Source organism: Suncus etruscus, chromosome 1 (assembly GCF_024139225.1).
Source record: "Suncus etruscus isolate mSunEtr1 chromosome 1, mSunEtr1.pri.cur, whole genome shotgun sequence".
NCBI classification, from domain to species: Eukaryota; Metazoa; Chordata; class Mammalia; order Eulipotyphla; family Soricidae; genus Suncus; species Suncus etruscus.
Window position 1 is genome coordinate 187,165,982 of NC_064848.1, and position 16,022 is coordinate 187,182,003.

A 16,022-nucleotide genomic window follows, 5' to 3' on the forward strand; every position below is an offset into this window, starting at 1 on the left:
AGACAGACACCTTATCGTTTGCGCCACCGCTTGGGCCCCAATTCTTTTTGCTTTGCGAAAAAGGCGCGAGAGCGAGGGAAGCGCGAGGCACCGGCACGACCCCGCCCACCAGGTGTGTGCTGGGGCGTGGCTCTGTCCGTAAGCCCCGCCCACCGCGCTCGTGATTGGCCACCGGGCACGCATGCGCTCTTGGGTAGCGCGTCCGCTCCCAACCCGTAAGGTTGCCCACCAGGCCCTGGCGGTTTGCTCCGCTGGCTGGAGGGGGACATGGGGAGACTGTGGGCGGGGGCAGAGGCAGGAAGGCGCCCCCCCTGCGACGCTAGCCCGTGAGCCACGCGTGATGCGAGCGTGGGTGCTACTCGCCGCGGTGCTCTGGTACCTCACAGGAGGTGGGGGCCCTCCCCCAGGTCTTCCCCCAGCTTTGGGGGGTACCCCATCCATCCCCGCCTTGGCTTCACCCTGCCCTGTCCCCCCACTCTGAACCCCCTTGGGTCCTCTCCGCCCTAAAATAGCCGTGGTTTCTTTTCCTCCCGCAGTTTCGTGGCCGCGTTTTTCCGAGCGCACTAAGAAAGGCTTCATTTATGGCAAGCCCACAGAGCCAGGTAATAAGCACCTCTTGGGCCTCCAGGGAGATGGACCTTGAGGTCACGACCCTGTGCAGAGAAAAGGGGGCGATCGGGGCTTGACTCTGCCCACCCTGCACTTCCCGGAGGTTGCACCCTAACCCAGAACCGTTACTAAGGAAGGAGGATCCTTTTTCTCCCTTCCCAGGTTCCTCCCATCTGCAAGTTGCCAAATCTGGTGTTGATTGGATTTTTTGGTTTGGGGGTTTGCAGGCCACACCTACTAATATATTCAGGTGCTTAGGGATGGACTGTTCTCTTTTTGTTGTTGCTTTGTTAGGTTTTCTTCTTGACTTTTAGTGTACAGGGTCACTCTTGGCGGTGCCCCAAGACCATGCCTTTTGGGGGATCAGGGGAGGCAGAAATCAAACCAGGTCCTCCTTCATGCAGAGCTTTTGGTGTCCCTCTGAGAGTCTCGTCCCTCTTGAAAACAACATCATTCCTTAGTAAATAGAAAAGCTTTTAAGGGCCGGAGAGATAGCACAGCAGTAGGGCGTTTGCCTTGCACGTGGCAGATTCAGGGCGGACGGTGGTGGTTCGAATCCCGGCATCCCATTTGGTCCCCCGAGCCTGCCAGGGGCGATTTCTGAGTGCAGAGCCAGGAGTAACCCTGAGCACCACCAGGTGTGACCCGAAAATCAAAAAATAAATAAAAGCCTGTAAGTTTCAACCCAAATGTCTCATCTCTGCATCGGAACTTTCCCACGATGTCCAACTTGATCTCTGCAATGCAGATGATCTCCCAAATATCCCCACGCCAGGAGTGATTCCTGCTGGGTCACTGCTGGGTGTGGCCCCCAAATGAAGCAAGCAATAAATTAACATAATTTTGGGTCAAAGTAGAAGATTTTGACAGTAACTGACTATTCTAGATTCTATTGTTGCATCTGTCATGTTTGGATCTCAATGTGTGAAGCCCCTTCCCACCTCCTTGGACAGTTTTTTTTTTAATGGGTTTAGAACCTGGCATTTAGTAGACTTTAAAAATAATATCTTGGCCCAGTCATACAAGTGAATAGAATCTAGAACAGTCAGTTACTGTCAAAATCTTCCTACTTTGACCCAAACGGGCTTCATCTGGGCCTTCAACAGAAGGTATATTTATAGTTAAACTAAGTTTCCCTGAGGCATGACAATGATCATTTTTTAATATAAATTTTTATTTAAGCAACCATGATTACAAGCATGTTTGTAGTTGAGTTTCAGTTAGAAACAACACCCCCCATCACCAGTGCAACATTCCCACCACCAAGCCCCCCCCACCTCTCCCAACACTGCCTGTATTCACTACAGGCATTTTACTTCTCTTATTCTTTAACATTGTCATGTTAGTTGTTAATGTAATTATTTCCCTAATAGAGTTCACTACTCTTTGTTGTGAGCTTCAAATTGTGAGCCGGTCCTTCCAACCCTTCCAGTCCTTAACTCTATTGTCTCTGGGCCTTATTACAGTAATGTCTTTAATTTTTCTTTTTCTTTTTTTTTTTTTTTTGTGGTTTTTGGGTCACACCCGGCAGTGATCAGGGGTTACTCCTGGCTCCATGCTCAGAAATTGCTCCTGGCAGGCACGGGGGACCATATGGGACGCTGGGATTCGAACCGATGACCTCTTGCATGAAAGGCAAATGCCTTACCTCCATGCTATCTCTCCAGCCCCTTTAATTTTTCTTAAAACCCATAGATGAGTGAAACTATTCTGTGTCTCCCTCTGACTTATTTCACTTAATATAATAGATTCCATGTACATCCATGTATAAGAAATTTCATGACTTCATCTCTCCTGATGGCTGCATAATATTCCATTGTGCATATGTGCCACAGTTTCTTTAGTCATTCATCTGTTGAAGGGCACCTTGGTTGTTTCCAGTGTCTGGCCATTGGAAATAGTACTGCAATGAATATCGGTGTGAGGAAGGGATTTTTGAATTGTATTTTTGTGTTCCTAAGGTATATCCCTAGGAAGTCATTCTTAAAATAGTTTTATAGGGGCTGAAGAGAGAGTATAGTGGATAGGTAGGGTAATTGCCTTGCATGTGGCCAACCCAGGTTCAGTCCTCAGCATCCCATATGGTCCTTCGTGTACCACCAGGAGTGACCCCTGAGCACCACTGAGTGTGGCCCAAAAACAAGCAAACAAACAAAAAGTTTTACAAACAAGCTTAAATCATTTTTTGACCTTTTTGTTTGTTTGTTTGTTTGTTTGGTTTTGGTTTTGGGGTCATACCCGGCAGCGCTCAGGGGTTCCTCCTGGCTCTTTGCTCAGAAATCGCTCCTGGCAGGTTCAGGGGACCATATGGGATGCCGGGATTCGAACCACCATCCTTCTGTATGCAAGGCAAATGCCCTACCTCCATGCTGTCTCTCCAGCCCCATCATTTTCTGATCTTTAAAGGATTCCAGGGGCCTGAGAGATAGCACAGAGGTCGAGCATTTGCCTTGTAAGGGGCAGACCCAGAACTGGCATTGGTTTGAATCCTGGTATCCCATATGGTCCCCCAAGCCTGCCAGGAGCGATTTCTGAGCACAGAGCCAGGAGTAATCCCTGAGCACCACTAGGCATGGCTCAAAAACAAACAAACAAACAAATAAATAAATAAATAGATAAATAAAATAATTCTACTAAAGAACCCTTATCTACTGTTGGTGAGAATTTCATCCTATTCAGCCCTTCAGCCCTTATGGAAATCAACATGGAGATCTATCCAAAAAGTAAAATTTAAACAACTACTAATGACCTAGAGAAATACCACTTCTTGGCATATGTCCCAAAAAGACAAAAACATTCATTTGAAAGGATCCCTAAATACCCTATATTCATCCCCCACTAGTATAATAACCAAGATATGCAAACAACCCAAATGCCTGACTATAAATGAATGAATCAAGAAGTTGTGATATTATGGAGCCACATCAATATAGTATAGCAGGTAAAGTTGCTTGCCTTGTATGCAGCCAATCTAGGTTCAATTCTCAGCATTCCATATGGTCCCCAAACCCACCAAGAGTGATCTTTGAGCACAGATCCATAAGTTAAGCTCTGAACACCCAGCACCCCAAGTATGGCCCAAAACCAAAAAAAAAAAAAAGTTAGAAAGATAAATTGTATATATACACAATGGAATGTTATAAAGCTCCAAGAAAGATGAGCATCATGCAATTTGGAGCAACATGGATGGGACTAGCTGAGAGAAGTCAATTAGAAGGAAAGGGACAGATACGAATGATCCCCCTCAATTATGGGACTTAAAGATACACAAAAAGGGGGCCGGAGAGATAGCATGGAGGTAAGGCATTTGCCTTTCATGCAGAAGGACAGTGGTTCGAATCCCGGCATCCCATATGGGCCCCCAAGCCTGTCAGGAGTGATTTCTGAGCATGGAGCCAGGAGTAACCCCTGAGCACTGCCAGGTGTGACCCAAAAACCAAAAAAAAAAAAAAAAGATACACAAAAAGATAGCAATAAGGCAACATACTGGGAGAACTGATCCGAACAGCTGATAGTGAGTTAAGAGGGAAGTATCTTGGAAGGAAATGGGTACACTGGTGATGGGAGATGATAATGGAGCGGTGTGCATGAAAAACCATTATTAATTTGGTCTTAAACCACAGGCTCTCAAAATTAATGGATTCCCACAATTCTTCCAAAAAATATGCTTTGATGAGTTCTTTTTGTTTTTGCTTTTCATTTTTGGTTTTTGGGTTTTTTTGTTTGTTTGTTTGTTTTTGGATCACACCCATAAGTGCTCAGGGGTTACTCCTGGCTCCACACTCAGAAATCACTCTTGGCAGGCTCGGGGGACCATATGGGATGCCGGGATTCGAACCAATGACCTTCTGCATAAAAGGCAAATGCCTTATCTCCATGCTATCTCTCCGGCCCCAATAAGTTCTGACTGTACATTAAAACCAACTTCTCAGGGTGACAGAGAATTCAGAGGATATGGGGCTTGCCTTACACACAGCCAACCACGGTTAGATCCCCAGCATCCCATATGTTCACCTAAGCCCTGCCAGGAGTAATTCCTAAGTGCAGAGTCCTGAGCACTGCCAGGTGTAGTCAAAAAAAAAAAAAAGAAAGAAAGAAAGAAAGAAGGAAGGAAGGAAAAGAGGGAGGGAGAAAGGGAGGGAAAGAGAGGAAGGAAGGAAAGAGGAAGAAGAAAAGGAAGGAGGAAGGAAGGAAGGAAGGAAGGAAGGAAGGAAGGAAGGAAGGAAGGAAGGAAGGAAGGAAGGAAGGAAGGAAGGAAGGAAGGAAGGAAGACCTCTGTATCACATTTTTATAAATAATTACTACAATATGGGTTAGGGGAAGGTGTAGCTGAGAGCAAAGCCCAGGTTTTGCATGCCTGAAGTCCTAATGAATAGGAAACTCCAGGTTTAGTCCTCCCCACAAGGAACATCCAAAACTATAATATAGAAATAAATGGGACCCTGGTTAAATCCCAGCACTGCCTATAGTCCTCTGAGCATAGAGCCCAGGATAAGTCCTGAGCACTGCTGGGTATGGCCCTAAAACAAAACAAAACAAAAAGGGGAGAGGGAGCTTCACTAATAAAAGCAAAGATAATATTATTCTAAATGGTATGATGTTCTGATTTGTTTAAACCTTATTTATTGATTGATTGATTAGTTATGGGGACACACCCAGAGCTGCTCAGGGGTTACTCCTGACTCTGCACTCAGAAATCGCTCCTGGCAGGCTGGGGGACCTTACAGGTGCTGGGAACTGAACAGGTCCCAACCGCTATACTATCCCTCCAGCCCCGATGTTCTGATTTTTTAAATAATGAAGTCTAAAGGAAATGATCAGAATACCTGGGGAAAGAAATGGTAGGAAATGTCATTAACTTTGCTAAATTATGTAGTCATATTTTATTTTGTCACAGTGAAAATATATGTAAAGTTACATCACAGTAGTCCGTTCCTTGTCTGTATGGATTATAACCGTGCTACAAAAGAAACAGTGGACCCCACCTACTTATGGATTGGGCCTAATGAAAAAACATTATCAGGTAATTAATTTGATTTTAATGTCTTTTTTTAGAGTTACGAACATTTTAAAAATGGGTCTCACCGAAATGAGCAAATTTATACTGGATTTTTCTTTAATTTTTTATTTTTAATTATGAGAACAAAGATGCAAAGAAAGAGGACAAGGTAAAGTTACAGTGGAAGGACAATCACCCATAAACAGAATTCTCAGAAGAAATCCCCTTGCTGATATCTTAATTTTGAACTTTCAGCCAAAGGACATTAAGAAAAATAAAACAGAACCCATGTACAATTACTTTGTCCCTCAAGTCCCCAGACTGTAGTACATTATAACATTTCTTAGCAGTACACAAAGCAATCTAAGGCCATAAAACTTATGTAACTCCTTAAACATTGAAGGCATAGTATATTCTTACATTTTCATGCACATGCATATTAAAGTTAACCTCAAAAGTTTAAATGGTTTTTTTTAAAAGGATTAGAGTCAAAGGAGCACCGTAAAAACAGTGTTAGAGTGGCAGTTATTGTTTGCATAGACCCACCAAAATATGAGGGACATGGAAAGGAAAAGCCTTGGCCTAAATACTAGGAGACCCTACCCCTGATGTTTCCTGGTATAAGATCAACTCTAGGCTCCAGGCAAACTCGTTTGTACAATCCAAGTTATTGTCTGTAGCACCAATACACTTTTATGTTTCACACAGTCTCTGTTGTTGGTATCATGTTTCTGTATTGAAGATCCTGGAATCTGCATATCCTAAATTGAAGTCAGGATGATGTGGAGCATCCTCTAGTTACACCTCACAATTAAAGGGCAATGCAGAGAGCCCTGTCCTGTAAGCAGGTCGTTGTTGTCAAGTCGTCTTAGTGTTAAGGGAAGTCTCTTTTGAGCAGGTCAATGTCAGAGCAGCTGTAGGGTGTTCCCTGATAGAAGATTGCTTCCAGATGATGTTATAAATGACCTTGGATGTTTCTGTAGATAGCTTCCCTGGTTCAGGGATGGATGGAGAATGCCCATTCTTCTGAGGCTTGTGCCAGGTCAGTATGTCAGTGTTCAGGGTATAAGGTCCCATTGCACTACAAGATTTGTGTGTTCCTATCTCTATTAGATAAAAACTTATTTGTATGTATAGTATTTCCCCCATTTTAATGTGCCTACACAAACAAGGAACAATGCCACATGGCATACTCAGCCCATATGGGGGCTGCAAGAACAAGTCCAACAATCCACATGACATGGTTCAAACATAAGCATTAAACTGAGGGACTCTTTCACCAAATTCCTTATTGAACAGCTCACAAAGAGAAGAAAAGATAAAAAGTGGGAAAAATTGTCACTGTATAAGAGAATAGTTAGTAAGAGTTATAGCTGTCAAAGAAAATAGACATAAAATATTCAAAAGCCATACGTGTCCATTTTATGTCTTTTGAAATAGTTTGGGGCTGTTAAATCCAGTGCACCACTTTGGTCTGTAATTAGGTCTGTGCAGTACTAAAGTTAAAAAGGGTAAATGGGGGGCATTTATGCTTGGGGGTGAGAGAGTTAAGGAGTAAAAATGAGCTTTACAGGAGAGTGCGAAAGGGCAGAATACAAGATGGACATTCTGCATACACAAAACATAACTTAAGGATAGGGAATACTATTAATATATACTGTATGTGGGGCTGGAGTGATAGCACAGTGGTAAGGCATTTACCTTACACCTGGGACGGACCCAGGTTCAATCCCAGCATCCCATATGACCTCCTTGAGCCTGCTAGGAGCAATTTCTGAGCACAGATCCAGGAGTAACCCCTGAGTGCCACCGGGTGTGGTCCCCAAACCAATAAAGACATTTTAAAAATTTAAAATATATATATATATGTATGTATGTATGTATATACTGTATGTGTGGGGGCTATCGCCTCCGCGCGGTTTTGAACATGTAGACTGGTAAGAAATTGCCAGAGACTGCCTTAGTGAATCCTAGTAACTCTCAGCACCCCCCAAGTTAGGACCCACCTTTTCTGGCCATCTGGGCTGCCACCCAGGGAAGGCCTGGAGGTCAGGGGCAGGAGAGGGGACAGCTGGGGGCCTACCAAGACTCCCAGTACCCCCAAGCAAGGGAGAAGGCCTTCGACCTGGGGTCTCCCCAGACCCCATGCCGGCTGGAGCTAGCCTCCAGATCAAGAAAGGATTCGGTAGAGAACCAGAAGCCAGGATCTGCCCACCCTCCTCCCTGAGCCCTTCCCACCCTCGGGCTCGGGGAACGGCGGGAAAGCTTGGGAGCCCCTCCAGGAGGGACCACCCGACACCCACCTTTGCTGACCACCTGGGCTGGCACTCAGGGAAGGTCTAGAGGTCAGAGGCAGGAGAGGAGGGGATGGCTGGGGGCCTACCAAGGCTCCCAGCACCCCCAAGCTTGATATTGGATTTTAACTGAAGATCAGTTGACAAATATGTTAGTTAATAGCAGATTACACATTCAATTCATGTTATATCTTGATCTATGCCTTATTTTCTCCTAAAGTTAAAACAAATCAGTAAGTTTTATGCTGTACTTCCTAGAACTGTAGTAGGCCAAGTTTTTATAAAGTCTAAAATGTATCCTTGTAGCACTTGTAATAGATGAAATTTTTAAGATGTAATTTTTATTATATTGATTATTTATAATATAATATTACTTTTGTCATACAGGAAGAAATTGAATAACACAGTTGATAAATCAGTATCAGAAACTGCCATAACTGTAAATATAGTCCAGTGTACTGTATTACATAAGGCACTATAATCTTATTAGCATAAATTGGCATAAACCAATTAAAATGATGCACTGATAAATTAATTTAAAAATGTATAAGAGGGGGCCCGGAGAGATAGCACAGCGGCGTTTGCCTTGCAAGCAGCCGATCCAGGACCTAAGGTGGTTGGTTCGAATCCCGGTGTCCCATATGGTCCCCCGTGCCTGCCAGGAGCTATTTCTGAGCAGACAGCCAGGAGTAACCCCTGAGCATCGCCGGGTGTGACCCAAAAACCAAAAAAAAAAAAAAAAAATGTATAAGAGGGCTGGGAAGGTGGCGCTAGAGGTAAGGTGTCTGCCCTGCAAGCGCTAGCCAAGGAAGGACCATGGTTCGATCCCCCGGTGTCCCATATGGTCCCCCCAAGCCAGGGGCGATTTCTGAGCTCATAGCCAGGAGTAACCCCTGAGCGTCAAATGGGTGTGGCCCAAAAACCAAAAAAAAAAAAATGTATAAGAAAGAAATATACCGGGGCTGGAGAGATAGCATGGAGGTAAGGCGTTTGCCTTTCATGCAAGAGGTCATCGGTTCGAATCCCAGCGTCCCATATGGTCCCCCGTGCCTGCCAGGAGCAATTTCTGAGCATGGAGCCAGGAGTAACCCCTGAGCACTGCCGGGTGTGACCCAAAAAAAACCACAAAAAAAAAAAAAAGAAAGAAATATACCTAACTTTTATGATTTACCATAGAGTAATATGACAAAAATTAAGATGTTTGTTGAAAAATTAATTCCATTAACGTTGTATGTTTGTATTTCTCTTTAACCCTGTTTATTGAATGTTTCCATTATCATATGTCAGATAACTAAGTGATGTACTATTTCTGTTTAGAAAACAATCGAATAAATATAACTAAAACAGGAAAGCTCATGGTGAAAGATTTTCAGGAGCCGATGTCTGGACTTTACTCATGTACTCTCTCTTATAAGACAGTCAAAGCAGAAACCCAAGAGGAAAAGATGTTAAAGCAAAGATATGACTTTTTTATCTTTGGTAAGAACATAGGCACATTTTAACATACATTTAGCTTGCAACAGAGTGAGTGGTGTGGTTTCTTCATCTAGTGAAAGCGTCTGTTATAAATGATCATTATGAAATGAGGTATTTTGGGTCTATTTGACCAAGCAGACTCAAACTGGCATCAAGATAGTGTGTCCTGAATAATGTCCTTTTAGCCTCCCACTTCCCACTATCTAGGTGTGCAAACTCAGTCTACTTTATCCGCTTTCCTAGGCATTGTCAAACTGATATTTGGGTTTTCCATTGTAAATCAGTGATCCATTTCACAGGACTGTGTTTACAGTGATGGCAGTTTCTGAAGCTAATTGTATCAAGGAGGAAAAAAAAAAACATCAACTTAATCTTCAGCCAGACAGTGAAGACTATGTATCTTAATAGACTATAAAATTACACAGCAGATGAAAATCACCTTTTGGGGGGCCCGGAGAGATAGCACAGCAGCGTTTGCCTTGCAAGCAGCCGATCCAGGACCAAAGGTGGTTGGTTCGAATCCCACTGCTGGGTGTGGCCCAAAAACCAAAAAAAAAAAAAAAAAAAATCACCTTTGGGGAAGGCAGGGGGCTACCCAGCAATGGCCAGGGCCTGGGAGACCACCCCCATTGATACCCAGCCTGAAAAGGCCAGGCTGTGTGGTGCTACTCAGGGCCACCCTGTAAGTGCTTGGGGGCCACCATGGCTACATTTGGTGGTATGCAGAGCTCCATGTAGTACCAGCGATTGAACTCACCATGCACTCTGCCCATTTGATTTTGGAATTTGTTTTTTGTTTTTGGATCACACCTGGCAATGCTTCAAGAGTTCCTTTTGGCTCCGCACTAAGAAATCACTCCTGGAGGTGCTTGGGTAACCATATGGAATGCTGGGGATCAAACCCCAGTTGGTTGCATGCCAAGCAAGTACCCTACCTGCTGTACTGTCACTCCAATTTGTACTCTACCCATTTGAGTTATCACCCTGCCCCTATGTTAGCCATACCGGGTGATACTAAGGTGCTACTTCCAGCTCCAAGATTGCTCCTGGTGGAATTTAGGGGCTCATGAGGTATCAGCTTTATGTAAAGCCAGTGCTTTAGCCTCTCTACTATTCCTATGACCTTCTTTGTGTATTTGTTTATTAGGGGCCACCAGCGTCACACCCAGGCTGCCTGAAGAGGGTATTGGGAAAATGAGAAGCCTGTGATGCTGGGATCAAACTCACTAGACATGCTTTTCCACTTGAACTATCTGCCTGACCCAGCCTAGTATATTTTTGTGAGGATAAGTTGATAAACTAGTGGACAAATGTCTATGCTGATGTACAAGAATGCTACAATTTTGGGGGGTGCAGAGGGAGAACACATCCAGTATGCTCAGCATTTAACTCCTGGTTCTGAGCTCAGGATTCACTCCTGGAGTGACTCAGCTCTGTTTGTGGTGCCTGGACTCAAACTTGGGTCATCTTATGCAAGGCAAGTGTCCTAACCCCTGCATTATCACTCTGGCCGCAAGAATGATGGAATTTTTTTTTAACACTTTATTCTTATTTATGATTTGGTTTGGTTTTATTTTCCTGGGGAGGAGTGGTCAGGGGCTACTCCTTTTTTTTTTTTTTTTTTTTTGGTTTTTGGGCCACACCCATTTGATGCTCAGGGGTTACTCCTGGCTATGCACTCAGAAATCGTCCCTGGCTTGGGGGGACCATATGGGACGCCGGGGGATCGAACCGAGGTCCGTTCTACGCTAGCGCTTGCAAGGCAGACACCTTACCTCTAGCGCCACCTTCCCGGCCCCAGGGGCTACTCCTTACTTGTTGCTTGGAATTGTGCATGACAGTATTCAGGGAACCTGGTGGGTCAATACTGGGATGGAACCGAGGTCTCCTACATGCATAGTCTCTGCTCAGCCCATTGAGCTGGGTTGAATAGATCTAATACAGGATTTGATTTAATATTTGCATTTAATTTTGCATTTCAACTATTGTTAGTTGAAGATGTATCAGTAGAGATTAATATTAGGCCCAATTGTTTCTATTCTCACTTTTCAAAGCCTATCGGGAACCTGATTACTCTTACCAGATGGCTGTACGTTTCACCACCAAGTCTTGTGTAGGAAAATATAATAAACTGCTCTTTAGAGTACTGAAGAAGATCTTGGATAATTTGATCTCTGATTTGTCATGCCATGTCATAGAGCCATCATATAAATGCCATAATGTCAAAATTCCAAAGCATGGACTTGTACATGAGCTATTTATAGCTTTTCAAGGTAAAAAGAAAATTTAGTGACTTTTTTCACTTTATGATATAAACTCTGAACGATGTAGGTTATAAAATTAATCATCATATTAATATAAGATTCTTACAAATAGTAGGCCTTATATATCTGTTAAGTACCAAAGTACACTGTTGATCTTAGCTGGGTTATAGTTTAAAATTTAACACAATTATTTGCCTTTAAATACGATATGTTGTTGCTTATCTCTCAGGAGCCAGTATCATTTTATAAATATAACCTTTAACTGTGTAGCAAATGTTTAACTTACAATGCCTTAGAGAATTTTAAAGTGGGTGTTTTGAGAACTTAAAAGGGTGGAACCAAAGCAGATTTATTTCTGTTCATTTGAAAGTCTTGTAGTTGCTCCCATTAGCCCCCAGATGGAGTGAAATGATAATGTATAAATTATTCCATTTACATAGTCCATAGTCCGTTCCTCACTTTAGTACAAGATTTAAATAGATGAAACATACAAACGCTCTCTCTTTCTCTCTCTCTGTCTCTCTCTTTCTCTCCCTCTGTCTGTCTGTCTCTCTGTCTCTCTGAATTCAGCATTTCTAGTTCTACTGGAACATTTGGGACTTTTTGAGGGGGCTTTTTGTTTTGTTTTGTTTTGTTTTTCTGACAATGCCATTTTTCCCTCTCCAGTTAATCCTTTTGCACCAGGGTGGAAAGGCACTTGCAATGATTCTGCTGACTGTGAAGAAACCACCAATCACAATATCCTCCGTGTAAGCTTTTATTTTTTTTATTGTTTTTTTTTATTGAGGCATTATCATTTCAGTGCTATTAGGATCGTTATTTTATAGTCGCAGAGCACTACGCCACTCCCTCCAGCTATGACTTCACCTCCCTCTACCATGATCTCTTGGGCCTTCCCCCTAGCTTCAGCCTCGAAGTTCCAGGTTCTATTGTTCATGTCTCAGGATTTGGTTCCACTGAGAATTGTCTAGTCCCTTTCTCTGTTTAACAAGATTGTCTAGTATTTATCTTTTAGTTTCTGACTCACTTCACTTAGCATGACACCAGGGAGCATTTCAAAGTAAAAAATAAATTACTTGAAGGAGCTGGAGAGATAGCTGAAAGGGATGGTGTACACATCTCCCCCACCTTTTTTTTTTTTGAGGGGGGTGGGGTTTGGGTTTTGAGCCACACTCAGGCATTACTCCTGGCAGACTCTGGGACCGTATGGGATGCCAGGGATCAAACCTAAGACTGCTGCGTGCAAGGCACAGGCCTTACCTGCTGTGCTATCACTCCAGCCTCTGGAGTACACATCTTGAGTGCTTGGGATTCTGAGCTCAAGCTGAGCACAGCCAGTGTGGCCCTGGAGATCCCCCTGCATGCTTCAGGCTCACAGCTGGGGAAGGGGTGGCCTATGAGTGATACATACATGAAAAGTATTTGACTAATTAGGAACACTATTAATTTTGTAAATATCTCATTTTATTAAAATTATATCCAAAATCTATTGCTCAGTGTTGTGAATATTTTTAATAATGAAGACATCAGGGTCAGAGCAATAGCACAGCAGGTAGGGTATTCGTTTGCCTTGCATACCTCTGATCCAGGTTTGATTCCCAGCATCCCATATGATTCCCCAAGTCTGTTAGAGCTCAGAGCCATCCTACAGCCATCAGAGCACCACTGGGTATGGCCCCTACCATCATCCCCCACCAAAAAAAAAAGTTATGAACTTTCAGTTTTCTATATATGGAATAGACTTGCTGCAAATAATTCAAAGTGGGTATGTTTTCTTTTCTTTTTTTTCTTTTTTTTTTTTTTTTTTTTTTTTGGTTTTTAGGCCACACCCAGCAGCGCTTGGGGGTTACTCACTCCTGACTCTGCATTCAGAAATCGCTCCTTGAGGCTCAAAGGACCATATGGGATGCCGGGAATTGAGCCCAGGTCTGTACTGGGTCGGCAGCATGCATGGCAAACGCCCTACTGCTGTACTATCACTCTGGCCCAACACGTTACTTTTTATTGTTGTCTGGTTTTTATTTTGTTTTGGGGCTACACCATGTGGCACTCAGGGATTACTTCTGGTTCTGCACTCAGAAATCAGGCTCCAGGGACCATATGGGATGCCAGGAATCCAACTCAGGTCAACCATGTGCAAAGCAAATACCCTACCTGCTGTTCTATCACTCCAGTCCTCTCAACATGTTACTTTTTAGGAATTCACTGGAGTTGTAAAGTATGGCATGCTCACTATGTTTCTTTGTCTCTATACTTCTCTCTGATACTTTGAAATCTTAGGCAAGAGATCGGATACAAGAATTTTTCCGGAGCCAAGCATATATTTACGACCATGACTTTAATAAAACTCTACCAGCTATGCATTTTGTGGACCACAGTTTTCAAGTAATACGTTTAGATAGCTGTCGCCCAGGCTTTGGGAAAAACGAAGGTCTACATAGTAACTGCGCTAGCTGTTGCGGTAATTATAAAACTAAATATCTGAATGCCTCAGTTCTATAGTGAAAAGAATAGAACAATTCATTTAAGATAATTGATTATGGGGCCGGAGAGATAGCACAGCGGTAGGGTGTTTGCCTTGCATGCAGAAGGACGGTGGTTCAAATCCCAGCATCCCATATGGTCCCCCTAGCCTGCCAGGAGCGATTTCTGAGCGTAGAACCAGGAGTAACCCCTGAGCGCTGCCGGGTTTGATTCAAAAACAAAATAAAAAATAAAATATAATTGATTATATCTTTATTATTATCTTTTTTTTTTTTTTTGGTTTTTCGGCCACACCAGTTTGATGCTCAGGGGTTACTCCTGGCTAAGCACTCAGAAATTGCCCCCTGGCTTGGGGGGACCATATGGGACGCCGGGGGATCGAACCGCGGTCCTTCCGTGGCTAGCGCTTGCAAGGCAGACACACCTTAACTCTAGCGCTACCACACCGGCCCCTATTATTATCTTTTTATTGCCAAATTTTTCTTACCAAAAGAACTGTATGTTAGGGCCAGAGAAATTGTACCGGAGATTTTTAAAAATAAAAGCACTTGCCTGTTGTTAACCCTGGTTCAAAGTCCTGGCACCACATACAGTTCCCCCAAGCCTTCTTGGGGTTCAGGGATTAAGGAGTGATCCCTGAACACAGATCCAGAACTATGCCCTCAGCACTATCAGGTGTGGCCCAAAACGCAAACAAAAAAATTGTATATAGCTAAAGAAAAGTGAAAAATGAGGCCGGAGCAATAGCGCAGTAGTAGGGCATTTACCTTGCATGTGGCTGATCCAGGACAGACCTCAATTCAATCCCCTGTGTCCCATTTTGTCCCCCCAGCCAGGAGTGATTTCTGAGTGCATAGCCAGGAGTAACCCCTGAGCATCACCATGGGTGTGGCCCAAAAAACAAAAAAAAAAGTGAAAATAAAAAGCCCAATTTTTTCATATTTATTAATTCTTCCGAATGTGCTTTCACAGCATTGGGATTCAAATTCAGGGCCTCATACATACATCTTTCTACCACTGGTTTTAAATATTTAAAATGGAAAATCAGGGCCACAAAAATTTCTCAGTGGACTGCATGGTCCCCCAAGCACTGCCAGGAGAAACCCACAAGCACAGACTCATGAAAGGTCCCCAGAGCATATATATATGTGGCCATAAGTCAAAAATAAGCCAAAACCCTGAAAATAACCTACTCTGTGTGTTTTCCTCTGCAGTGGTGTGTAGTCCTGGGACGTTTAGTCCTGACGTTGATGTTACTTGCCAGACCTGTGTTTCCATCAGCATCTTTGGAGCTAAATCTTGTGTCTAGACATCAAACAGAATCCACAGTTTAAATACCAGAGGTGAAGGACTGTTACTTTTGCTTGTGGAAATGGGGAACATATAACACAATTTGTTCATGCACCAAAGCCTCATAGCGTCATGGAGTGAGATCAGTAAGGTCAAATCCTTGGAAAATATACAGCCTCCAAAAGATGGGTGACATGGACTTCCCAAGAAGGCGTTTAATTCAATGCCTCCAGTATATACAAAAGAAAGTATTAGTGAATTATTTTTTTAATGAAATGTTTCGTTTACACACTGCATCTGTTGCTTTGTATCTAAAATTCTATTATGGACAAGGTATTAGCAAGGTATAATAAAATAAAAACTTCATATTTTCCATATGTTAATTTGTTTGAAATTCCTCTTGCTTATGTAAAGGCACATACATATAGTATCTTTATAATTAGAACCAAAAAATTTATTAATTCTGGCCTGGTTCCTTTGCTTTAGCTTATTTTTTTTATTTATTTATTATTATTATTATTATTTTGGTTTTTGGGTCACACCCAGCGATGCTCAGGGGTGACTCCTGGCTGTCTGCTCAGAAATAGCTCCTGGTAGGCACAGGGG

The 16,022-nt window shown here is 43.1% G+C and overlaps 1 protein-coding gene across 1 annotated transcript; it reads left to right on the plus strand.

The window, feature by feature from the left end:
• Positions 1-340: 340 nt before the first annotated feature.
• Positions 341-15,463, plus strand: ZPBP2 (zona pellucida binding protein 2). Its single transcript, XM_049780913.1, has 8 exons — positions 341-389; positions 537-602; positions 5,507-5,632; positions 9,220-9,381; positions 11,433-11,651; positions 12,309-12,391; positions 13,923-14,103; positions 15,341-15,463. Exons 1-8 carry the CDS (start codon positions 341-343, stop codon positions 15,433-15,435), a joined length of 981 nt encoding a protein of 326 aa, XP_049636870.1. The 3' UTR covers positions 15,436-15,463.
• The last annotated feature ends 559 nt before the right edge of the window (positions 15,464-16,022 follow it).

Excerpts from the sequence above, each read along its gene's own strand:
- ZPBP2 (XM_049780913.1), top strand. The coding sequence starts at position 341 with ATGCGAGCGTGGGTGCTACTCGCCGCGGTGCTCTGGTACCTCACAGGA. Across the intron at positions 5,633-9,219 it reads TAATGAAAAAACATTATCAG|AAAACAATCGAATAAATATA; the intron begins GTAATTAATTTG and ends ATTTCTGTTTAG. Across the intron at positions 9,382-11,432 it reads ATATGACTTTTTTATCTTTG|CCTATCGGGAACCTGATTAC; the intron begins GTAAGAACATAG and ends CACTTTTCAAAG.